Genomic DNA, 27,086 nt, shown 5'->3' on the forward strand with positions numbered 1-27,086 from the left:
TTGCCTCTGCCCTCTTTAGAGGTCCTAAGGATGTGCCTGATCCAATGGGGTCCCTAATGGTTAAAGCAGCCTGCTCCAGTGATCTCACAGACTGTTTGTCTGCAGAAGACCAAACCTCAAATCTCAGCATGCAGGAGGCAGAGGCAGGCTGAGAACTGAGTTCAAGGCCAGCCTGGACTACAAAGTGAGTTCAGGATAGCCAAGAATACAGAGAGACCCTGTCTCTGGGGAAAAAAAAAGAAAAAGAAAAAAGAAAAGTAGGAAAGCAAAAAGAAAAAGAAAAGAATAGATGTGTCAGGGGATGGACAAAGGCACCTGAGTGGATGGTTGTAAACTTCCCTCAACAGTTTTACAGGAGCAGCTGTCTCAGGCCTGACCAATGGTACTATGTGGTGCTGTGCATCCTCTCACCTGGTGTGGGGGTCTTTCGGCTTGAACCTGGATTCATGGCCAAGACACTGTGAGCTTGAGGCCTGTGCTGCCTGATGACCACAAGGCTCAGCGCAGAATGGGACCCTAAGACTGAAAGCCTTGGAATCCACTTGAAGGGAAGGAAATAAGGAAACTCTGGAGCAGAGTTTGTGCCCTTTGCCCTCTTGTGACTGTGATCTCCCTCCTGGAGGGTCTCAAGCAGTGCTGGGCCTGTCCCACCTCCTGCCACCCACTTTTCCACCTTCTTCCTGAGTGTGGAGGCAGGCAGGTGGCAAGCTCTGTGCTGCTCCTCCTGGGCCCTCCCCTTCTTGCCATTAGGCTGTGAGCTCAGTGAGGAGGCCCAGGTCACATGCCCTGTGTGCCCTGAAACTCCACTGACATTGATGCTCTACTGTTTCTCAACAACATGCCTGGCAGTGGGGTTTTGCTTAAGGACAGGCCATGCAAACCTGGGGTTTGGTGCTCCTGTGCCTGTCTGAGCAGTTTGAGAGTCTAGGGTCGCAGAGGGGAAGTGGCACTCACTGGATAGGATGGAGGCTTCTAGAGAAAGGTCCCCACAAGGTCCTGCCAACAGAAGTGGCCATGCCTGAGGGAACACAGAGGAGGGAGTGTCCCCTTGCCCTATTCAGGTGTCACAACTGTGTTAGTGGACATCAGCATAGAGGCAGTCAGTTCTCTGATTGTCCTGCCTGCTGACTCACTCTGAGGTCACTGCCTCCAGTACCAACCCTAACTTCAGCTGAGAAGCATTTACAAAAGTGACCATGCTGCCCCTTTTGGTCAACAAATTCTGGACTCTTAGGTCCAAAGACATCTACTTCCCCTTAACCAAAAGGAACCGCTTCCCTTCTGTCAGGCAAAATGGGCAGATAGCTCTGTCTGATGTCTCTGAGCACAACAAAACTCATGCTGGCTTCCTGGCTACTTCAGTATAACACCTGTCTGCTTAAAAGACAGTGAGTTACAAAAAGAAAAAAAAACCAAACACACACACACACACACACACACACACACACACACACACACACACACATACACACACACACACACACACACATACACACACACACACACAGGAAGGATTGCTAAGCATGGTTACTGGGATCTCATTGAATGGCTTACTTTGTGATTATCAAATTTTACCTGGGTAAACCAATCTTTATTTTCTTTCATAGATAAGGTTTCTTTCTTTCTCTTCTCTCTCTCTCTCTCTCTCTTTCTCTCTCTCTCTCTCTCTCTCTCTCTCTCTCTCTCTCTCTCTCTCCCTCTCTCTTTCTCCCTCTTCCTTCTTTTTTTTCTTTTTTCCGAAGATAAGCTTCATCTGTGTACCCTTGTCTGTCGTAGATCCACATTTTAGACCTGGCTGGCCTCTAACTCAACTAGATCTGCCTGCCTCTGCCTCCCTTAGTTCTGAGATCACAGGCTTGCATTATGACACCTGGCTCTAAAATCACTTTTTATTGTTACATAAAAAGGTACCACTACCCTTAATCCCAGCACTCACTTAGGTGATGCCAAAGCAGGTGGAACTCTGTGAGGTCAACACCTGCCTGGTCTACAGAGTGAGTTTCAGGACAACAAGGCCTAAAACAGAGAAACCCTGTCTTGAAATAAGAAAAGGCATCTTTTCGAGTCAATTTCCACACACCCAAAGTTCCTATGTGATCTAGGGGCTATCTGGAAAGAGCTATCACCTCAGGCATATGAGACTTCCTGGGTTTCCAGACAGGTCAGAACACTGGATTTATGAGAAGGCTCTGAGAAACCTTCAAGACAATAACACAAAGACTCTGAGATAATGATCACTGACCAAAGGCAGCTTCACAGCTTAGCTGCTGTCACTCCGGATTCAGGCTAGATACAATGGGTCTGCTAAATTCTTCTGCGCACTAGCCCTATTTTTGTGACCCCGATTCCTAGAAGGTAGGTCTCTAGGAGCCCTGACTCAGAGACCCATGACCAGAAATGTACAGCTTCACCCCATCTAATTGTTATGGTGTGACTAACTGCATTCTGGCTCCTCTTAGCTCTCCAGAAGTGTGAGGAGGGCAGGTCTCTGTCCTTGGGTCCGCAATTTCTCATCGTCAGGCCGTGTTTGCTGTGCCCAGAACTCTCAGCAGCCTACAAGGTTGTGTGGAGCTGAAAGATCACTCTGTACTCACCAGGCTGCAGCTGAGGCACCAGAACCAAGTTTCAGATCCCAAAGCCCATACTAGAAGCCCATACCTAGGATAGAGGAGGAGTATATAGTCCAAAATGGACTTCTCCTCACTTGGGGAGGACAGTGTGACCACTGTCGGCTCAGTGGAGCCTGGGTGGGATTGTGCTGAGAAGGCAGATAAGTAAAGGACCTGTCAGCTCACTCTCACAGTGCAGACTCCAAAGGGAAGGCAACATTGATACACCATTGGCTTGCAGAACATGGCCCATTCCAGCCCTTGGAGTCTGTAAGTGTAGACAACAGGCCAATGTGCCAGGAATAGGTACTGCATGAAATGTTTCTCTCTAGAACATAGGCTCTTCATCAGCACATAAGTGTGGGTCTATCAAGTCAGTAATATTCCTAGGATTTCAAAGTCAGCCTCACAGACACAAGACTTGCAGTACAATATAGTGTTTATTAAGCAAAGACATACCCTTTTTTGAACAGATATTACTTCTCAAATTGGTTGTCTGGAATATAGGTTACAAAGTGGCATAGGACCACAGAAGACATATATGAATAAATCAAGATTAAGGCTGGAGATTTGGGGGAAAGGGCATGATGCAACAATATTTGTCTGCATTTCAAGCCTCTGTGGCATCTTATTTTGGCAAAAACATTAGTACCCTAGAATTCTGCCCATTGAAGGCAGCTTGCCCCAGCAAAAGCACAGATGTATATACATATACTTGAAAAAGTGTGGGGCAAACAGATGGAAATGAATAGTGGTTATCACACACTAATCTGGATGTAATAGCTTGCTTTTGCAGCTTCCTTTCCATTAAACTCATTATGCTTAAGAAACAACTAAAAACCAAATTTGTGACTAAAGAAAATAACCCACCCACCCTCTCACATCAAGGGACTCTTGTATGCCCCTTTCCCACATAGACCATGGACTTAGGTCTTCTGCCTCATCTTCCCCTTAGGGGTGAGGATTGATGGTGTTCTCTTCAGTCAGAAAATATGAAGAATTATCTTGACCAGGCTGCCTGGTCTTTCTCACGTAATCAGAAGAGGCATGCTGCAAAGAAAAAAAAAAGGAGGGAGAGTGGTAAATTGAAATATTCTCTGGTGATTTCAAGCCAGTGAGCCACTGACAAGGATCTTTGCATTATTGGTTTACAAGGTACTAGCAGAGGAGAGAGAGAGAGAGAGAGAGAGAGAGAGAGAGAGAGAGAGAGAGAGAGAGAGAGAGCTTGGAAAGTTATGATTCCTGTACTATTCTTCCTTCCAGATGCCTCTTGGCTTAATGACCGTCCTCAGAACCCAAAACTTCCCTTTAGTCTGCAGCATCTGTTTCTGGCTCTCCACTCCCCACCTTTGTGAAGTCAGACCTAGCCAAAGTCTCAACTTTAGCCTTCGATTTAAGTCATTTCCACATTTACACAGTGGAAGTAAAGGTGTCAGCTCCCACCAGGAAGTGGAGGAGGACAAGCACAAAGGCAGTGTTACAGGTATCAGTTGTAGAACTCTTTTTTGACTCTATTTTGAAGTGATTCAGGACGAAGTAAGTGGAACCAAATGGGGTGAATGAGGAAAATAGATTCAGGAGGAGTTGGGTTTCAAGCAGACAGCTGAAGACCAGGACAGGAGTGAACAGAAAGGAAAGAGCCCAGTCAGAGTCATATGTCCACAGGATGAAACTCTTGCCCTTCCTACTCTAACTCTTTCCCAATGAGCTATCTGAAACCCTACGTTCACTGCTTGGACGATTAGATCAATTTGCTGACAACTCTGATTCTTAGAGTTCCATTCAAGAACATCATTGTATCGGTAATGACCACGAAAAGGGCTACCTTTTGGAGTCTACTTTGCTAGTGAGCCCGTCAGACCATTTGCCAATTTTAATCTCGGTATGAGATCACAGGGATTCAATTTCTGGTGACTCTGATGGTTCACTTGGTCAAGGCATGTATATGAAAATGTTACACATTTACTTATCTAGAATTTCTAAGCATTTAAAATGAAAATACTTTTGATGTCTTGCTTCTTTGCCAGATTGAATGTTTCTGCTCCTTATAAGGCTAGCTGGGACTTTACATGAAGAGCTAAATCTGCTGGGTTATTTTTATCAGGACCAGTTTTATTCTGCAAGCGTAGCCCCTAAAGATGGTCCCCAAGGTCTGTCTGCCCTGTCTAACATAAGGCAACTCCATAAATAAATGCTAAGTACACTCACTCAGCAAAGGGAATTTTAAGGAAATTTTTCAATATGATGAGACCTATGCAAGGTAGGTTCTAGACTGTATTGCAGTATTGCAAAATGGATAATCTCAGTAAGGAATCTGGATTCAGTGTTGAGCTTGGCACTAAAGTGAGGTGTGGCTGGGGAAGACTGAAAGTCAGACTGTATTTAGGAATCATTTATGCAGCTCAGTCATACAAGGATCCTTGTAGCTGTTACTACTGCAATAAAACCCAATGGTTTTACGCAGGAGTGAGTTCTACCATCACATGTGTGACTTCCTTCACATTGATAATGCTTTCAACTCTGCATATCAAATAGAGAACATATTGCTGGGGCATTCTCCTTATGAAGAAGAGTCCCAGATCAAAAGAAAAAAGCTATAGGGCATTTCAACTCTATCATACAAATTCTCTCTTAGACTGTAGAGTCACAAGTTCACCTATACTAAACAACGTTGGTCTGTAATGTGGCCCATGGCATTATTTCATAACTGCATGAAATTTCCTGAGTCCCCCAGGCCAAGAATTTTTGATTAATGACCTTCAGTTATTTTTGATTTATGACTTTCAGATGATTGAGAAGTACCTACATGTGACAGTGTTGGTGGGTCCTGTGGCCTTGCCGATGAGTACTGTGATTCCGCTGGCGGGTAACCTGCTGTTGCCAATGGCTGACGTGGCACTGTCATTGTTTGATGTGACCTTGTTGATGGGTGAGGCCGAAGTAGAGGAGTACAATCAGCAGGATCTCCCCTATGTCTGTAAGAAATTTGGAGCTGTTACACAGGTCAAAGAATGACGGCTCATATGGAGTTCTCCATGTTACCTGTAAAAGCTCATCCAGGTTTATGTTATTGGCTGCTCACAGCAAGTAGCAAACATCTTACATCTACTTCCCTGGTTTTCATGTCCCATGCGTTCTTTCCAGAGAAGCTGAAGAATGGACATGAAACTCGGGAGTTAGTTATGGTCAATAAACACTTCTCTACAAACACCCTGTGCAAAGAGTCTGAACTTAAGGAATAAAGCCAATGATTTCAAGGGTTGGATGGGAAATCTCTGCATTTGAGGCTGTCTTGTCTAAGCCTTCTGTGTGGAAGATCTTCCATTTTATTAATAGATGCTGAGATAGGCACTATACAGGCAGGAACAAGGGAAAAAAGCATTGGCCTCCACCCTTCTCCCCAGTCAGTCTGTCTCTTACCTATTTGTCTGATTTTGTGGATGCTCAGAATTGTCATTTCCATAGGAATTAATGGGGCCTCTCCCCACATCATTAATAGCAGTCACCATCTACAGAAAACCAACAGCGTTATTGTAAAAAAAAAAAATACAGGGGTACCATACATGAACTTATTGATATCTTAGGCTCTGGCTGCTCCTGTACCTGTTCTCGTGGCCGACATGCCCGATTCGCTTGTCCTTGTCTGGTTTGTGGCGGGTCATACAAGCCGCGAAGCATCTCAATACGCTGGGCCAACTCATATATACATTGTTCTCGTTCTCTGTCCTGCAGATATTGATGTGTCAAAAACGAACATGATAGTAACTTTTTATAGACAATTCAAAGACTTTAATCCAGCCGACTGGGACTTAAGTGTAGCACAAAGAATTGAAAGCGAGGAGCTTTTAAAGGCAAAAAAGAAAACCAAAAACAAACAAACAAAAAACACACCCGACAGCTGCAAGGGGGAGCTAAGATAAGCAGTTAGCTGAAGTTGAGGGTTGCATAAGCAGGCAGTTTAACAGAAGATAAGTTAGTTGGGGCATCTTGACCTTAGGTTCCTAGAATAAGACTGGTTAATTTATAAAAGTAACTTGATGTTTGTTAAAGCACCCCCCCCCAGAAATGAAATGTACATTTAAATGAATCCCAAAGTAATGGAAGTCTGGTCTCTATATGCAGACAGGGCTATGGGGACTACTGACTGCTTTGGTAGCACACTAGTCACAGACATGCCTCTGAGTCACAGATTTCTGAACATCCAAAACACCTGCACAAGCAAGTGTATAGCATCTAGCTTGTATCGAGGTCTCCCTAGCATAGATATGTTTAATTCTCTGGAGCAACTCAACTGCAGTCTATGGGGTAGGCTGAGTTGAATAAACAAAGCCAATCAGACTTCCTATACAAATGAAATGTCCTTTCAGTTATAAACTTAAACTTTCCATACCTCTTCTTCATCAAAGGTTCTGGTTATGGTCAAATCATAGACTTGTGTCCTTATTTGTGGGGTGTTGAGTAGGGCAACCCTTTGCCGCAAAAGTGGATTCTGGAATTGAAAAGATCTCATTGGTTGCATTTGTAAGGACACAAAATTACTTGCAGTTAGTCCATGCCTTTCCTTAATACACTAAACACATGTGAACATGGAAAAGGAGCGCTCAACAAGCCCACAGGGAACCTTAGATATCTAGAAGCTAAGATCTGGCTGGGCTCTCCTCAGCTCCTGTACACAGGCAGATTGAAGATCCGCTATTGATTGTTTTAAGAATTTAAGACTGTATCCACACTGAGAGTTTAATTATTCGTATAAATTTCCTTCTAAAGAGTTCAAGGAAATTTCACGGTACTCCAAAAATCCATGTAAGGCAAGAAGGCCTTTCAAAAACACGTCCTTGTATATTTAACAAGATAAGAAAGGGTGTGTGATTTGCCTTAGAGAACATCCAACCTGCCTGTTATTAAGGGTTCAATAGATTTTCTTGTGTGTCTGAAAAGCTAGGACATTACAAACAGTGATATATGTTTTTGAAAAGTAAAGATCATGCTTTCTATAAAGTAAACCTGAACAAACAGAGTGAATTTAAGCTTAACATTGTTAGAGGTTAAAAAAATGTACTTGAAAGACTTTGAGATGTACCTCAGTTACTCCAGAGGCTGACTGATCTATGTGCACTGTGGGTTCCACTACTGCCACTGGGCGCACATGCTGTGTGATTGTGTTTGGGTTTGTTGAGGCTGTCTCTGCTGCCTTTTGATGTCCTTGGCCTTGGTCTACAATGGTTTCTAGGGTCTTAACATTTTTCTTGTCTTCGGTGTTTTCTGTTATTTGACAGTAATATTCATATGATGAGGAGCTACAAAGTACAATCATTTCATCGATATTCTGTTCCTTAGGATTGGAGGTCTTTGCCTCTTCCAATGATTTATTCTCATCCTCATCACTGCCGCCTTCTTGTTCTGGGGAGCCTTCTTCTTCCTGGCTGTCATTTAAAAGGATCTCTGGAGGCACTTCTAATTCCATGTCCATGTTGTTTGAATCTGTCATATACTTCTGTCCAGAACCTGAGGAAGGAACAACCATAGAGGAGATTGGGACTAAAACAATAAAATGTGCCATCGTTATATAACAGGACATTGTGGTTTAATCTCATGTTTAAGGATGAGATATGCTTGGAGAGATGGCTCAGAAGATAAGAGCACTGTCTGCTCCTCCCGATGTCCTGAGTTCAATTCTCAGCAACCATATAGTGGCTCACACCCATCTGTACTGTAATTTGATGCCCTCTTCTGCAATGCAGGCCTACATGCAGATAAAGCACTCATACATAAAATAAACAAATACAAATCTTTAAAAAAAGGAGATGTGCCAGGTACTAGGAATCATTTACAGGACAGTATTTTTTAAAATTCATTCATATTTGAAAGTTAATGACAAATATATCTGAATTTCTCTGTGCCCACCTCCCATTTTATACTGGTGCTTAAATCCAGCCCAGTTAATAGTAACCTTTCATGGCAACATCCTTTGGGCTCTACCTCATGATGTTGGGTGTCCTCTAAATACTAAAGCTGAAATAAGTCACAAATGACTTTAAGTCTCACAGGCAGGAATTAACGTAAGCAAACTGAAAGTTCCATGCAAAACCTCTGAAAAATGTCTTTAGTAACATTATTCATAATTATCAAAAACTTGAAAGCAATCCAGATGTCCTTCTGCTGATGGAGGGATTAAAATTGGCAATATAGTCATAATGTGGAATAAATGAAAGTGATCCATTGTTTCCTGTGACAAGAAATTTGCTAACTGTACATTTCTAAGAAAAGAAGACAGATGAAAAAGTCCTCACAATGGTAATAAGAATGAAACCAATTTTGTTTTGATTATGTAATGTGTGACATTAAGGGCATCACAATGGAATGGATAGATTTTTTTTTTTGCTTTTGTCCATGTTCCCGTGTATTGCTCATTCTATTCAAATTATTTTATTTTTGTGACAACATCCATGAATCCCAAGATGGCCTTGAACTCATGGCATAGATAATGGCCATGAACTCCTGACCCTTCTGCCTCTCCCTCCTGACTACTGCATTGAAAATTTTCTCTAAGTCCAAAATTAGTTCAAAATGAAAAACATTTAGAAAATATAAGCATCAGTATCAGGCAGAGTGCCCCACCAGATACCTCCCAATTGCTCCATGCAGCTTCAGGATGCACACTTCACAACAATGCTATGGATACAAGCAAATTGATCTTCAATCATTCAGTTAGTTTTATATATTCCATTTTAGTCCTTTTGGAAAATTCTAGTTCCCTGACAGTTTCAGTGCTCAGAGCTTTGACTAAACTTTTCTACTATCAATCACTTCCAAATCACTTTTGCATCTTAATAGTATATTTGCAATTTTCTGGTTCCAAATGAAAAAATAAAATAAATATCAGTAAGCCATAGCAAGCACTCCAGATGCTGCTAAATTTCAATGTCTCTTGCTGGTTATCTGGCTTTGCTCCTCTGACTGGAAAGGCTAGCTGTGGGATCTTATAAGGATTGCTCCACAGCTGGTTTAACAATAATGAATATAATTCCACAGAACATCCCTACAAGGTAACTTCAGATAAGTACGTTAAGTGCAATCACTCTTCATGTAAATGTTAGAAATGGTCACACACACACACACACACACACACACACACACACACACACCTACCTTTGTGCTGTTTTCAAAGAACTATTTGGAAAGGAGATCTGAAACTTACAGAAATAATGGAAGTGGTGCTACTAAAACTATTTGACAGTTAAAACTACATTTGAAACCGAGGAGAAAAGAAAGATGAACCATAATAAGTGAAAATGTCACAATATAACTTATCTGCAATGAGATCCATGTCTCAAGTGTTGCAGGTTTTATACAATGGTATAATTAGGACTTTGTTATAGAAACACATAAAAGAAGCAGCAGTATTTTGGAGGGATTAACCACCTTCACTGCTACTTCCATTACATTTTCCTGGCAACACACATGCCTATAATTCTGTCATCACTGCACTCAGGAGTGGAGCTAAAGTGCCCGCTCTGACTTCTAGGACAGGGTGAACTATACACAAAAAATTTGCGTCAAAACATCAACAAGACTAAAACAAAAACATGTTGTTGCACTAAGACACTGCAAGGACATAAACAATAAAGTGTTATTTATTCAAAGACAGATCTATCACAATGTTTGCAGTATTAAAATCAAAAGCAAGTGAGTAATACAAATTCAACAGAAAAAAGGAGAGTCTGCACATTTCTAACTGGGGTTTCTAGAAGGTGAAAGATCAGTGATTGCTTGAATCTATGAGAAGATATTTATGTCACTGTATTTTCTATCAACAGTCTATCCCATCCCCAACTAACCTATATTTACCTTTCAGCTATTATCATCTATCTACAATGTATCATCTATCTATCTTGTGTTTACTTTCTATGTATCATTTATACCCCTGCTATCCTGTGTCTAATTTGCACCTATGTATGATTGACGATCTACCTATACTGTATCCCGCTCTGATCTATTATTTCATCTATCATCAAAATTTAGCTCTTCTAAGTCTACATTCCATCTAGTATCTTCCATTTATCTACGTTTTACGTTCTATTGATCTTGTATCTGTCATCCATCTGTCTATCACCTACCATCTATATACTCTGTGTCTATCTTCCAAATTTCTATACTTGGTTATCTAGCCATTCTGTGTTTATATTGAATCTATCTATCATCTATCCTGTAGCTGTTCTGTGTCAATCTATCTACATATACACCTTGTGCCTATCCTGTGTTTGTATTTGAATCTAGCCCACAGTTACCTTGTGTCTATGGTCCATCAATGGATCATCTATACTGCAGCTGTTCTGATTCTATCTTCCATTTATGGATCACCTATCCTATAGCTATCCTGTGGTCTTGTTCCATCTATCAAAACCATCTCTCAGTCTTCCATCCTTTGTATACCCTGTGTCTACTTATATCATATTTCCTCTACCTATAATGTGTCTATATAATATTCCTGTTATTTATCATCTTACTGTCCTGTATCTCTCTAACCATAGATCACAATCCTCTAAGCATCCCATGCCCGTCTTCCATCTATCCCTCAAGCTATCCTGTGCATGTATACCATCCAAGTATCATTTATCATTAGCTACCTTTTATCTCTCATCCACCTCTCTCTCTCCTATCCTCTACCTATTCTGTGTCTATCACCTAATCTCTTTAGATTTATTTATTTCCCACCTCTTCTCTATGATATATCTAGATAACTTTCATTTCTTTCTTTCTTTTATACCTCCATTGTTAAATGTATTGTATATTCTTTTATCTAGTTCTTCCTCTTCTATGTCATATACTTTACCATCTATTGTTTATAATCTATCATACCTCTTATAGTAATGAGCTATAATTTATCACATAGCATTCATCATCCTTCATGTATTTTTTTGTACTGTGTAACTTTTGTGATAAAACTTGTTGGTATTAAACTGGGAACAGGGCTTCTTCAAGACCCAGCTATTCCATTCCTTGGAATATACCCAGAAGATGCTCCACCACACAACAAGAACATTTGCTCAACCATGTTCACAGCAGCTTTATTCTTAATAGCCAGAACCTGGAAACAGCTGAAGCGTCCCTCAGTAGAAGAATGGATAAAAAAAAAAAAAACTGGTACATTTACACTATGGAATACTATTAAAAACAAGGAATTCCCAAAATTTGTGGACAAATGGATTGAAGTAGAAATGATCATAATGAGTGAGTTAACCCAGAAGCAGAAAGACTCAAATAGTATATACTCACTTATATCTGGACACTAGCCCAAAATATATGTCCCATGAAAGCCTTCATTTACCAGGAAAGTGGGACAGAAGGGAGGACATCCTATTGGGACTCTAGGTGAGAGAAGCATGGGAGAATGTGGAAATAGAAGGATCCAGAGGGTCCTAGAAACCTACAAGAAGAGCATTATGATGGGCAGATCTGGGCCCAGGGATCTGGCTCAAAATATGGCACGAGCCAAGGACAATACGTGCAGTGAACTTTGAACCGCTACTCGAATCTAGCCAATGGACAGGACATTCTCCACAGTTGAATGGAGAGTGGGGTCTGACTTTCACATGAACTCTGGTGCCTCATATTTGACTATGCCCCCTGGATGGGGAGGCCTGGTGGCACTCAGAGGAAGGATAGCAGGCTACCAAGAAGAGACTTGATACCCTATGAGCATATACAGGGGGAGGAGGCCCCTCCTCATTCACAGTCATAGGGGAGGGGAGTAAGGGGAAAATGGGAAGGAGACAGGAATGGGAGGATGCAAGGGATGGGATAACCATTGAGATGTAATATGAATAAATTAATAAAATATATTTTAAAAACATGTTGGTATTTAAAAGTACAGCCAATCTGGCCCCTTTTGCCAGTGTATTCCATGAGATTGTTAACTGTGGTATAAATAGAATTACTCAAGAACAGGAAAGACATTTCATAAGCACCAAGTTAGACAATTAAGCTTAAATAAGGTATATACTTAACTACATAGCTTTAGACTAGACTAAAAACTTATATAACTGAAATATGAAATTATGAAATCCACAGTTTACAGTTGGTGAGTTCCTCATCCCTATATCAATGATTGGTACAAGATTAGACAAAAAAATAACTCAGTATTTTGCCCTTACAACAGAGCTCCGAGTCAACCTTACCTTATCACCCACTTGAAGTAAAGTGGTCTTGTGTCTACTGTATCCAGGCAACTCTAGAATGCACACTGATTAGGAGATTGCTGAGAACATAAAAGCCACTGACTATGATTGGTCCTAAGAGGCAGGGCTGTGATTGGTCAAAACACAAGTTTAAATGACTGTGGTTACTGTTAAGAGCAAGGCTGTGATTGGCCTAAAACACAAACTTCAATGACTGTGATTTGTTCTCAGAGTCAGTGTTGTCATTTGTTCAAAGATAATCCTTAATGAATGTCATTGGTGGTTAGTGGTGAGGCTGTGATAGGTCTAAAATGTAAGCCCCAATGACAGTGGCTGGTTCTACAAGGCATAGCAGTTAGGCTCAATGAGTCTATAGGGAGATATTCAGCAGTTGCTGCTTTCCTGATTTGATCTTTTAAACATATATCTCTATATGTTATATTTTGATTACTTTTATTTTATTAAATGTTTCCCCTGAATGTATGTATACCATGTGCATGTCTGACACCTATAGAGATCAGAAGAATGTGTTGTACCTCATTGAACTTGAGTTACAAATAGTTGTAAGCCATTATAATTGGTACTGCGAACCAAACTCAGGTCCTGTGCTGGGGCAACAAATGTTCACAACCACAGAACCATTTCTCTCCTCCTCCTCGAGTTATATTCTGTTGCCTCTCTGCATAGTACCACACAGAAAAAGACCACTGTCCCAGGACACCAGAAGAATTCCATAGAGCAGACAAGTCTTTAGGCTAGAAATGTTCCCAGTCTTTTGCTAAGAGCTCTAAAGCTAGCTTGTGTTACTGGCTAAGAAACACCCCCAATTCTTATGCCTATGCAAGACCTATAACACTAGCTGCTGCCAAAGGATGACATAATTCAATATCCGAGCCTGCCTTGGATTACAAGTCTAACTACAGAGCAGGAGTGGACATTCTCTACTTCCTAGGCTCAGACAATAACTGGAAGGCTCAGTAGGCCAAGAGTCTCAATACCAGAGGCCTGCACAAGAGCTGCCATACTGTAGGGTGTCACCTCCTGTTGCTCAGATTACCCAGGATATTTTTCATTTTTGTTTTATTTGCTTTAACATGGGAAACAATGTAACCTAGCTGCCCCCTCAACTCACTTTAGGTCCTTAAACTACTGATTCTCCTGCCTCTACTTCACAAGGACTAGGATTAGAGGCCTCTGCCACCATGTAAGATTCTTCATGGCTTAGATGGAACACACATCATCCATATCACCATCCCAGTATTTTGTGATGAATTTGTGAAGTTTTTTCCCCATTAATCTAGCTGTGGAAAATAAAAAGCCCCAAATCCTGCACAGTAATTTATGAGTAAGAATAAAATACAGAATGGGTCTTTACTTACTAGATATCAAGAGTTATTATAAAGCTTCAGTACTCGAGATTGGTGACAACACTGAAGGCATGTAAAATATAAGGAAACAAATGTGAAAGACACATAGCTCCAATAAGATCCTTGCCAGGCCTTCTACCTGCTGCCACACTGACCTTTGCGTTCTCAGCATTATCTACAGGGCCTAGAGGCATGGGAGCTCTGTTTATGGCAAAGGAGGGGAAGGACAAGTGGAACCTCAAGAGCAAGGCCTTACTCCACCTCTTGGCAGGACCACATATTACTCTCTGATCTTCAGCAAGTGAATTGGCATCTCTGTGCCTCAGTTTGTTTATCTGCCAAATAGGAACGAGGCTAAAAGTGCCTGCTTCAAAGAGTTGCTCAGAGAGTCAGTGAAGTGATCAGTTAAAGCTGGCCTGGTATTTACCAGTGAGCTTAAGACACAGTAAGTCTGATTTGCATTCTGTACATTGGGTGCCTCCTCTTTCTTGGAACTAGGGACCATGTATCTTTCGACATCACTGGAATCTGGCACCGGGGCTTGTGGGGTGCTGCTGGAGAGGTCAAGCTCTGGCATATCTGGATATCCAACTGAGTTCAGTCCATTACACTGGACTCCCTTTCTCAGTGGGGTTCTCTCTTCCCCTGATCTGGGACCCACAGATCCTCTAAGGAGTATCATGAGCCCTCAGGGAGATTACAATCCCAACCATTTCCTGGTAAGAAACTGTTCAGCAAGCACCTCCAGCCTCCAGCAAATGACCTTTATTATTACCTGGAAGTTCTTCCTCCATCCGTAGGATAATTATGTACTGTGTTTTCCTTCTTTTGAAAGGACCCCATGCTACTGCATGTTAATGAGATACTGTATCACTGCATGTAAATCAAGTGTCCTGGCACATAGTGTATCAGACACCCTCAAACCTCTCCCCACTGCCCAAGGTTTACAAATAAAAGTCAGCTGGCTGGCTGGCTGGCTCTCTTATGCTCCCGCCATCCTTCTACCATGACCTTCTGAGACTCCATTTATTCTGGGGAAGAATCACCTTTGAATGCCTGGGGCTTGACTGTTGATCAAGGCGGGCACAGTGATGGCAGAGCTGCTTCATTGCTGATAGCTAGGTGCTGACCACTGCCGAAGCACCACCAGCCTGTGTCTCACCTGACCTGTCTGCCAGCCAGTTTCAAACATCTACCTGCTTCTTCTGCCATGCTTGGCACAGCAGCTAGACAAAGGGCTATACCATGTTTGGTATCATCATGGCCATGTAGAACTCCAGAGTCTCCACTGCCTTCTGATACCAGAGCTAAACTGTAAGACTCCATGGAAAACTCAATTTCCTCCTCCCCTGGTAAGACCAGGAAAGTCACGTAGGACATGGGCCTCACCCTAAAGCACTTTAGCATGTCCTGAGAAAACCAGGACCTTTGACCTCAAGGTCCATTCCTTTTCATTCAGGAGCAAGAGGCATCTGGACAGAGCCATTGTCTTATCCACAACAGGTGTTTGCTAAATCTTTATAGATCAATAGTTGGATCTGCTACCTCCCTCAGCATACCTTGACCACCCTGTCCTCCCTTGTCCCTCAACTTCACCAGTCCTATCTCCTCCTCTTCCTGTTTTTTCTCTCCCTTATGCCTTCTTGCATTTCTGCCTATACCTATTTGCAGCCACATTAATTATTTTCCTGACATGCGTTCATCAAAATCGAACCTCTCTGTGAGTCTTCCTTTCCAAGCCTCACTTCACCTTCAAGTCCTGACCTTTACTCTACAAAAGACTCGTGTTTTCTCTGCAAATTCTTCACCCTCTACACACTAGTCACTGATTAGATTGCAGTCTCAGTTGTGCTCCTTCAGTCCTTTACATGGTGGCCCTCACCTCACTGCTCCAGACTGTGACTGCATTTGGAGACAAGGTCTTTAATGAGGGAACTGAGGTAGAAAGGGTGGGCACTGGTCCAGTGTAACTGCGGTCCCTATTACAGGGGGCAGATAAGACACAGTCATATACAGAGTGTGATCCTGTGAGTGCACTCACTGTAGACCGCCATCTATAAGCCAGGACGAAAGATCTCAAGAAAGAACCAACCCTGGCAACATCTGGACCTTCAACTTCCATCTTTAAAAACTGAAAAAGCAATATATTTTTCTGTTCAAATCACTGTACTTCAAGGCTTTCCTCTGATATCCCAAAGTCACATATCCTGTATTGTTCAGTGATGTCATATGTCAGGTACACTTCTAGGACCTACAAATAGAGATGACAATGAGCCAAGCACGAGCCACTACCTCATGGACATTAGGCCAGCCTCTCTCCAGGAAGTCAAATATGCAGGAGAGTGAATGAAGACTGGCTGTATGGAGAAAAGTGGAGCAGAGTCAGGTAGCCATTGAGGGCTCTACTGAGAGGATGCGCTTTTTGCTGAAACCTGAAGGACATGAACTATCTTGTTCTGGATACACAGACTTACAGAAGTAAGCACCACCAAAGCACAGCTTCCTCTAGTATGTTTTAAGGTAGGGGTAGGAATCATGCAAGGCCTCCTAGGCCATCACAGGAGACTTTGACCATCAGTTTAAATGGCATGGAAAGAAACTGAAGGCTATGAATCAGGGAGCACCATAATCTTTTCTATCTTCAAGTAACCCATCAGACTTATTTCCTAATGAAAATGAGATGTCACACGTAGAAGTTAGGACACTTTTGGGAGGCTGCTGGAACAATCCAGGAGAAGCGTGACACTGACTTGTATCAAACAGTGGGAAGGAAATAAAATTCTAGATGGAGTTTGATGGAAGAAATGTGAATATTAGATGACAGCATGAAATTTAATGAATACTTACAAACTGGAGTCAAGGAGGGTGCTCAGAGTATTATTCAAAGAAACATGAATGATGGAGGTGGTTTAACTGAGATGAAGAAGGCAGGGTAGAGCTGGTTACATAGAAAGGTCTAGAGTCCTGAGTCAATATCAAGGCTGGAAATGGAAATGGGCAATTATCATTTAATTACTATTAAGCCACAGGACAGGCTCTTGGCAAGATTCTGTATGTGGTACAAGAGAAGCACCTTCAGAACTAGGCCCTGAACAATCCTACATTTTAAGGCAGAATAGAGGACAAGGAGGAAATGCAAAAGGTGAAAAAGGAGGATGGGCTGGCAAGAAGTGAAACCACCAGGCTATGGGGGAAACCAACAAATGGCAGCATGAAGATTGGGGAAAGGGGGGGACAACTGTAATCCCAATCCCTCCCTTGAGAGATTTATACAGGTGGTTGAGTTTAAGAATACCCTGGGCTTGGTAGGAGTGCCAACCCAGGCAGATATTCAGCAGGGATGAGTATAGTCTAGTGATATGAGGGGAGAAAACTTGCAGTAGTCTCCTGGGAGACAGAAGGGTGGATGCTCTCTGGAACTTTGGCGTGATTGCAGGGCTGCATCAAGAACCCATCTGAGGATTAATGGCCCTTACTTTAATAAGAGAGTATTTACTCAGGGTGTCTGTGTGGGTTTCTGCAGCCACATTCAATTGCACTGGTGCAGGCTCAGAGTTGTGGTGTTTCCAGAGGAATATAAGGAAATGACACAGGACTGTCAAAAAAAAGTATGTGGATTCAAGGAAAATATTCACACAACTAATTGTCAACTTCTGGCTGCACAAGGAAGGCTAGAAGGAAGGAAGGAATGAAGGAAGGAAGGAAGGAGGGAAGGAAGGATGGAAGGAAGGAAGGAAGGAAGGAAAGAAGGAAGGACCAAGCCATAATTTGGTAAGAGCCAGGATTTGGTGAACCAGACCCAGAATCTGTACCTGGCTGTTGGGGAGCTGAATGCAAAATAGGAAGAACAGAGAAGAAAGCAGCTGTGGTAGTGAGGAGAGAAGTATGCTGCCAAGTAGGACCACAAAGCATGTGTCAACACAAAATCACCAAGAATGTGTACATCCCATGCCTTGGATTCACTGCGAAGCTGAGAGATGCCACGGCCATGACTGTCCCCTTACCCCACAGCCTCACTGCTCCCTTAGGCTCCCTTGCCCTGTCCATCACCCCAACACTGAGCTCCTCCCTCAGCTGCACTTCTCATCCCTTCCTCACCCATGTCCTTGAGCCTTTTCTCCTTTTTAAAATAAATAAATAAATCGCAGCACTCCAGTATTCCACTTGATTTATAAGTTAAACTTTCTGAGAGGGGTGCCTACATAGAAGGGATTAAAAGGTCCAGGTAGCTTAGCCCTCATTTGGTAACTAAAAATACCAAATACTACACAATCAAAAACCATTGGAAAACCAACACAGTTGAGTGAAAAAGTCCACCCTTGAAAACTTTGTTCCAGATACACAAGTCATTTCAGGCTATGTGATAAGGTTTATTTTAAACAAAATTGATTTGCATTTCTCTGATGACTAACGAGGCTGAGCATTTCTTTAAGTGTTTCTCAGCCATTTGACATTCCTCTGTTGAGAATTCTCTGTTTAGTTCTGAACCTCATTTCTCAATTGGCTTATTTGGTTTGGTGGTGTTTAATTTCTTGAGTTCTTTATATATTTTGGATATTAGACCTTTGTCAGATGAAGGATTGGTGAAGATCTTTTCCCAGTCTGTAAGCTGTCGCTTTGTTCTACTGACAGTGTCTCCTGCCTTACAGAAGCTTCTCAGCCTCATGAGGTCCCATTTATTAATTGTTGACCTTAAGCCTGGGCTGTTGGTGATCTGTTCAGGAAGTTGTCTCTTGTGGCTAGTCCCATGAAAGACTTTACTTACCAGGAAAGTGGGTCAGAGGGGAGGACATCCTATTGGGACTTTAGGTGAGAAAAGCATGGGAGAAAGGGGAAATAGAAGGATCCAGAGGGTCCCAGAAACCTACAAGAAGAACATTATGACAGGCGGATCTGGATCCTGGGGTCCTGTTCAAACAATAGCACCAGCCAAGGACAAAACATGCAGTAAACTTCCAACCCTACCCAGACCTAGCCAATGGACAGGACATTCTCCACTGTTGAGTGGAGAGGGAGGTCTGACTTTCAAACAAACTCTGGTGCCCCATTTTTGACCACATCCCCTGCATGGGGAGGCCTGGTGGCACTCAGAGGAAGGATAGAAGGCTACCAAGAAGAGACTTGATACCCTATGAGCATATACAGGGGGAGGAGGTCCCCCTCAGTCACAGATATAGGGGAGGGGAGTAGGGGGGAAGCAGGAGGGAGGGAGGAATGGGAGGATACAAGAGATGGGCTACCAATTTAGATGTAATACGAATAAAGTAATAAAATATTTTAAAAAATAAAAAATAAAAATAAACAAAATTGAGTCTATGTTTGGACTACAGTTTCATTCCTATGACATTTGATTATATACATGTAAATATTCCAAACACCAAAATCTGTATCTCTTCTTGCCTCAGGCATATGAAAGAAAGTAGACTGTTTGGCACTCTCCACTGCTTCTGGCATCCACTGTGGACATTGAGTGTTAGGCCCCAAGAGTAAGGGGAGAAAAGTGTATTTGGACACAGGGAAGGTTCTTCACTGTTGCTAAGATCCACGTGGCTCCTTCTGTAAATGTCACAGCTACTGGATAGAAGCTCAAGACAGGATACCGAACTGGATGTCTTTGGAGTAAAATATGTATTAGAAGAGTTAGTAACACTCTGGAGAGACAGCAAGGATGAGGGTGCTCAAGCCCCTCTGTGGATTTGGAGTCCCTTTTTATACATTTTATACATTTCAGAGGAAGGGAAGTAGCTCCATGCCGGGCAATTGATGAGCAGTCCATGCTACACACTATGATCAGGTTGTCTGTAATTCCTAGGTGGCAGGGATGAATGTGTGACCTTTAGGGTGTTGGGGAAAGGGGAGGAGAGAACCATTTAGTTAATGTGTTTCCATCATACCTGTGTTTGCAACACAAACTACTGATAGCTTGGAGTGTGCTGATCTTGGGCCTGTATGGAAAGCCAACTATCATGGCAGCTTTAAAAAAAATAAAGTATCACCTCAGAAAGATCTTTGAAGGAGAGTCTTGCATTAAAAGATCCATGATGGGTAGAGCCCTCATCCCCAGTGAGTGATCTTGCAGCTCTTCTGTCACTGGTCCATACCTGCCACACCAGAGCGTGATGGTGTGTATGGATCAGAAGGACTTCTACTTGGGCGATGAGGCCCAGAGCAAGAGAGGCGTCCTGACCCTGAACCCCACTGAACACGACATCGTCACCAACCGGGACAATATGGAGAAAATCTGGCACCACACCTTCTATAACAAGCTGTGTGTGGGACCCGATGAGCACTCTATGCTACTTTCTGAGGCCCCCCTGAACCCCAAGGCTAACCGTGAAAAGATGACTGAGATCATGTTTGAGACCTTTAACACCCCAGGCACGTACGCAGCCATCCAGGCTGTGCTGTCCCTGTATGCATCTGGTCGTACCACTGGCATTGTAATGGACTCTGGAGACTGGGTCCCCCACACTGTGCCCATCTATGAGGGCCACACTCTTCCTCATGCCATCCTGCATCTGGACCTGACTGGCCGGGACCTGACCTCGTGAAGATCCTGACCAAGTGTGGCTACAGCTTCACAAGGAGAGCTGAAAGGGAAATCGTGCATGACATCAAAGAGAAGCTGTGGTATGTTGCCCTGGACTTCTAACAAGAGATGGCCACTGCTGCATCCTCTTCCTCCCTGGAGAAGAGCTATGAGCTTCCTGATGGCCAGGTCATCACAACTGGCAAGGAGCAGTTCCGCTGCCCTGAGGCTCTTCTCCAGCCTTCCTTTCTGAGTATGGAATCCTGTGGTATCCATGAAACTACATCCAATTCCATCATGAAGTGTGACCTTGATATCTGCGAAGACCTCTGTGCCAACACAGTGCTGTCGAGTGGCATCACCATGTACCCAAGCATTGCTGACCAGATGCAGAAGGAGATCACTGCTCTGGCTCTTCGCACCATGAAGATCAAGGTCATTGCTCCTCATGAGCACAAGTACTCAGTATGGATCGGTGGCTCCATCTTAGCCTCACTGTCCACCTTCCAGCAGATGTGGATCAGCAAGCAGGAGTACAATGAGTCCAGGTCCTCCATCGTCCACCACAAATGCTTATAGATGGACTGTTACTAAGCTGCGTTTTAACACCCATTCTTTTGACAAAACCTAACGTGCCCAGGGAGGAAAAAACAAAAAACCGTGAGACAACATTGGAATGGCTTTATTTGTTTTTGTTTTATTTTTAATTTTTTCTAAAGTTTTTTTGTTTGTTTTGGCACTTTTGACTCAGGATTTAAAAACTGGAATGGTGAAGGCAACAGCAGTCTGTTGGAGCAAGCATCCCCCAAAGTTCTACAATGTGGCTGAGGACCTTGATTGTACATTTTTTGTTTTGTTTTTTGTTTCGTTTTAGTCATTCCAAGTATCCATGGGATATGGCTACAGGAAGTCCCTCACCCTCCCAAAAGCTATCTTTAGTCCCTAGAGGAGGATGGCCAAGTCCACTCCCTGAGTTCACACTGGCGAGGTGACAGCATTGCTTCTATATAAATTATGTACTGCAAAATTTTTTTAAACCTTCTGCCTTAATACTACTTTACTTTTGTTTTTTAATTTTTGAATGGTCAGTCAGCCATCCGTGCTCCCCATTTGTTTTTTGGTCCCCTCAACTTAATGTATGAAGGCTTTGGTCTCCCTGGGGGTGGGCTGAGGTGTTGAGGTAGCCAGGCCTTGCCTGTACACTGACTTGAGACAATTTAATAAAAGTGCACACCTTACCAAAAAAAAAAAAAAAAGATCCATGAGGAACGTGGGAGGCCCACAGTTCTTGACCATTCATTCTATACGAGGAGAAACACTGCTGCTTCAGACTAAATAGGGCACAGAGATTATTATATGAAAAAAGACTGTCTGAGCACCAAACACTCACATGCAGAAGGCATCCAAAGGCTGATGAAATAATATCCTGGAACTATGCAGTGCCTTATATGGGTGACAGAAGGGTGACTAGGGTGGGAGTGTGGACCTTGAGTGCGTAGCTGCTGCTGGTCAACAGAAAGGGTGAAGCCACCAGCCTCGTTCTTTCTAGGTCTTGAAAACTAACAGGATTTGGTTTCCTTGCATTTAAAATTTGTTTGCAAAAATGGTGGCTTGATTTCATTGTACTCTCCCTTTGTGAAAAGGAGTGCATATCACCAGTATTCCAGATCATCATCAAAGTTTGGGAGCCACTGAAAGTCTCTTGACGTTCAGAGCTGTGCTAGCTAGAAAGGCATCGTACCCTAAAAGGGACTATACCCAGAACCGAACCCACACTTAATTTATTTTTTAAAATATATTTTATTAATTTATTCATATTACATCTCAATGGTTATCCCATCCCTTGTATCCTCCCATTCCTCCCTCCCTTCCATTTTTCCCTTACTCCCCTCCCCTATGACTGTGAATGAGGGGGACTTCCTCCCCCTGTATATGCTCACAGGGTATCAAGTCTCTTCTTGGTAGCCTGCTATCCTTCCTCTGAGTGCCACCAGGCCTCCCTATCCAAGGGATGTGGTCAAATATGGGGCACTAGAGTTCGTGTGAAAGTCAGACCCCACTCTCCAGTCAACTGTGAAGAATGTCCTGTCCATTGATTGATCTGGGTAGGGGTTCCAAGTTTACTGCATGTATTGTCCTTGGCTGGTGCCATAGTTTGAGCAGCACTCTTGGGCCCAGATTCACTTATCATAATCAATTAATTTTCTTGTAGGTTTCTAGGACCCTTTGGATCCTTCTATTTCCACATTCTCCCATGCTTCTCTCACCTAGGGACACAACAGGATGTCCTCCCCTCTGTCCCACTTTCCTGGTAAGTGAAGACTTTCATGGGACATGCCCCATGACTCTTTCTGCTTCTGGGTTAACTCACTCATTATGATCATTTCTAGTTCCATCCATTTGTCCACAAATTTCTGCAATTCCTTGTTTTTAATAGCTGAGTTTAAATGATGAAATTTGAGATTTTGGAACTGATAAATTTCAGATAATAGTGATTCTTTTTAGATGCTGCTATAATAAATGGATGAAATATTTGGGAGCTATAGATGGGATGAACACAATTGTACATGAGAGAAACCTATAAGAACATGCTACAGATAGCCCAGTTACAGTCTCTCCAGAGTATCCACCTTCTTGTCTCCATATCCAATGAATATGTTACAAGTCCAGTGAAAAAATAAAGCTGCAAATGTTATTACATGCAATGATTATCAAATCATAAAATATGGATATGAGACGCTCTCTGGGTTGGTCCACTATGGTCCTTAGCATACTGCAAAGGAAAAGGATGACAAAAAGAGAAATGATCCAGAAAAATGTCATGTGAGAGGGCTGTACCTCCCGTTGCTAGATCTGAAGATGGTGGAAGGATCAAGGAGATCACAAACCAAGGCATGCAGAAGGTTTCAAAAGCAAAGTTTGGAATGGAAAACCACCTTCCTGACACCATGGTTACATCCCAAAGAGACCTATGTTGGGTACCTACTATGCAGAATTGCAATGTAATTAACTTGTGCTGTTTCAAGGCACTAGGTTTATGGTTAGTTGTTACAGCAGGAATACAGAAATACACATGAGAATAGAAACATTCTACTAGCGATTCTAAGCAATGCTTTATGCTTTTTCTTAATTGATTTTTTTTTTTACCTTACATCCAGATCGCAGCCCCCTCCCTCCTCTCCCCTAGGTCCTGCTCTCCTACCCTCTTCTTCCTTTACTGCTGCCCTTTTCGTCACCCACTTCTTACCAACCCACCCTGGCACATCAAGTTGCTTCAGGACGAAGCACATCCCCTTCCACTGAGGCCAGCTAGTGGAAAGTGATCCACAAGCAGGCAATAAAGTCCGTGTCAGAGACAGCCCCTGCTCTGCATTCAAGGGGACGCACATGAAAACCAAGTTGCCCATCAGTTACATATGAGTCAAGAGCCTAGGTCCAGCCCATGCATGCTCTTCGGTTGGTGATTCAGGCTCTGTAAGCCCCCATGGGCCTAGGTTAGTTGACACTCTTGGTCTTCCTACAAAGTTCTTGTCTCCTCTAGGTCCGGCTATCCATCCCTCCACTCTTCCACAGACTATCTGAGCTCCACCTAATGTATGCCTGTGGGTTTCAATATCTGTTTCCTTCCGCTGCTAGATGGAGTTTCTCAGAGGACAGTTACGCTAGGCTCCTGTCTGCAAGCATAGCAGAGAATCATACATGGTGTCAGAGGCTGCTTCTCTCCCAGGGGTCGATCTCACATTGGACCAGTCATTGGTTGGACATTCCCTCAATCTCTGCTCCATTTTTATTCCTGCACATCTTGTAGGCACAATAAATTTTGGATCAAAGGTTTTCTGGATTGGTTGGTGTCCCCTTCCCTCCACTGGAAGCCCTGACTGGCGAGGAGGTGGCCTCTTCAGTCTCGATGTCCCCTGATGCCAGGAGTCTCAGCTAGAGTCACCCTAATATACCCCCAGGAGCCTACCCTGTCGTGACTCTTCAGCTCGTCTCAGAGATGGCCTCTGCCCACAGTTTCTTTTCTCTCTGAAAGCCCTCTGTCCTCCTGGCCCTGCTCTCCCCACATCTGATTCCTGCCCGAGCTTCCCTCAGCACCCTCTCTTTTATCCTGTACCCTCTCTTCAACCACTTCTGCTCTCCATTCTATTTCCTCTTCTGAATGAGATTCAAGCATCCTCCTTTGGGCCCTCTTTCTAATTTAGCATCTTTGGGTCTGTAGATTGTAGTATGTTTATCCTTTACTATATGGCTAATATCCACTTATAAGTGAGTACATACCATGTGTGTCTTTCTGAGTCTGGGTTGCCTCACGCAGGATGATCTTTTCTAGTTCCATCCATCTGACAATTTCATAATTACCTTGTTTTTAGTTGCCTAGTAATATCGCACTGTGTAAATAAACAACAATTTCTTTATCCATTCTTCAGTTGAGGGACATCAAGAATGTGTCCAGATTCTGGCTATTATGAGTAAAACTGCTATGAACACAGTTGAGCAAATGTCGTTGTGTATGGTGGAATATGTTTTGGGTATATGCGCAGGAGTGGTAAAGCTGGGTCTTGAGGTAGAGATATTTCCAATTTTCTGTGAAAGTGCCATATTGATTTGCAAAGTGGTTGTATAAATTTGCGTTCCCACCAGAAATAGAGGAGTGTTCCTCTTTCTCCACATCCTCACCAGCATGTTATACATTCTGGTAGGTGTAAGATGAAATCTCAGAGTCATTTTGATTTGGGTTTCCTTGATAACTAAGGACATTGAGTACTTCTCTAGGTGTTTCTTGGACATTCGCTATACCTTGGTTGAGAATTCTGTTTTGCTCTATACCCCATTTTTAAAATTGTGGTGTGTGTTTTGATGGTTTTTAATTTCTTAAGTTCTTTATATATTTTGAATATTAGCCCCTTGCTGCATGTAGGATTGGCAAAGATCTTTTCCCAGTCTATAGGCTGCCAGTTTGTTCTGTTGACAGTGCCCTATGCATTACAGGAGCTTTTCAATTTCACAAGGTCCCCTTTATTAATTGTTGATCTTAGAGCCTGAGCTGTTGGTGTTCTGTTCAGGAAGTTGTCTCCTGTGCCAATTAGCTCAAGGCTGTTCCTCACTTTCTCTTCTAATATATTTCGTGTTTCTGGTTTTATGTTGAGTTCTTTGATCCACTTTGACTTGAGTTTTGTGTAGAGCGATAAATGTGGCTCTATTTGCATTTTTCTATATACAGACATCCAGTTAGACCAGCATCATTTGTCGAAGATGCTTTCTTTTTTCCATTGTATGGCCTTGGCTTTTTTGTCAAAATCAAATGCCCATAGATGTGTGGGTTTACTTCTGGGTCTTTGATTTGATTCCATGGATCAACCAGTCTGTTTCTATGCCAGTATCATGCTGTTTTTATTACTGTTGCTCTATTGTACAGCTTGAGATCAGGCATGGAGATACCACCAGAAGTTCTTTTATTGTATAGGATTGTTTTAGCTATTCTGAGCTTTTTGTTTATCCAGTTGAAGTTGAAAATTGTACTTTCGTGGTCTGTAAAGAATTGTTGGTAGTTTTATGGGAATTGAAAATAGACCTCTTGAAACTGAAAAGCTTCTGTAAGGCAAAGGACACTGTTAATAGAACAAAACAGCCGTCCAAAGATTTGGAAAAGATCTTCAAGAATCCTACATCAGATAAAGGGCTATTATCCAAAATATAGAACTAACTCAAGAAATTAAACATGAACAAAATAACCCAATTTTTAAAATGCGGTGCTGCTTAAGCAGGGAATTCTCAACAGAGATCTCAAGTAGCCTAGAAACACTTTTTAAAATGTTCAACATCCTTAGTCATCAGGGATATACAAATCAAAACGACTCTGAGAGTCTGTCTTACATTAGTCAGAATGGCTAAGAAAAAAGAACTCAAGTAAAACTAAGCTACCTGGTCTTCAACTCCCTCAGAGACTTGAGAAGAAATAAACTTGATTATCTGAATGTGCCAGTAGTGAAGGTTAGTAACTCTCCAAATGAAAATATAACAGAGACAGTTTTCTACCTGAATAGTCTCCCAAAACTCTCTATAACGTTGAGCATCTTCTTCGGCCTTCTGGCCCAATATCTCTGACAGAAACTTAGTTTTACAATGAAGCTTAGTTGTTTAGGGGTTAAGATGTATTCAGGTCTAGATAGGTGTTCTAAGTTGATAATGACAGTATGTGATGGAGACCGATTTACATTCAGAAATGTAGATGCACCAAGATAGGAAAGATGTCTTCTTCAAGGCTGTCAAATACAAATAGCTAAAACACTAAGAATGTAACATTTATATAATTCCTGATTGTGTCATGGTTCTTCTTGCTATAGATAATCTATTGTGTATATGTATATATATATATGTTAAATTATTTTTTAAAGATCCTAAC

General features: G+C 42.4%; 1 protein-coding gene and 1 pseudogene across 2 annotated transcripts in view; one reads left to right on the forward strand and one right to left on the reverse strand.

Annotated features, from left to right (window-relative positions):
- Positions 1-3,560: 3,560 nt before the first annotated feature.
- On the reverse strand, positions 3,561-14,948 carry LOC311601948 (uncharacterized protein; the record flags this gene model as incomplete). Its single annotated transcript, XM_084789702.1, has 7 exons — positions 3,561-3,659; positions 5,416-5,584; positions 6,030-6,118; positions 6,213-6,335; positions 7,000-7,098; positions 7,690-8,114; positions 14,930-14,948. 7 exons carry the CDS (start codon positions 14,946-14,948, stop codon positions 3,561-3,563), a joined length of 1,023 nt encoding a protein of 340 aa, XP_084645828.1.
- Positions 14,949-20,273: 5,325 nt separating this feature from the next.
- LOC311601301 (actin, cytoplasmic 2-like) overlaps positions 20,274-27,086 on the forward strand; it is a 473,705-nt pseudogene continuing 466,892 nt past the window's right edge. The window contains exon 1 of the transcript in view: positions 20,274-21,282. The product of the transcript in view is annotated as an actin, cytoplasmic 2-like (transcript). The remainder of the gene's footprint in view (positions 21,283-27,086) is intronic.

Source organism: Acomys minous (genome assembly GCF_964271855.1).
Source record: "Acomys minous genome assembly, chromosome: 7".
In the NCBI taxonomy this organism is placed as follows: Eukaryota; Metazoa; Chordata; class Mammalia; order Rodentia; family Muridae; genus Acomys; species Acomys minous.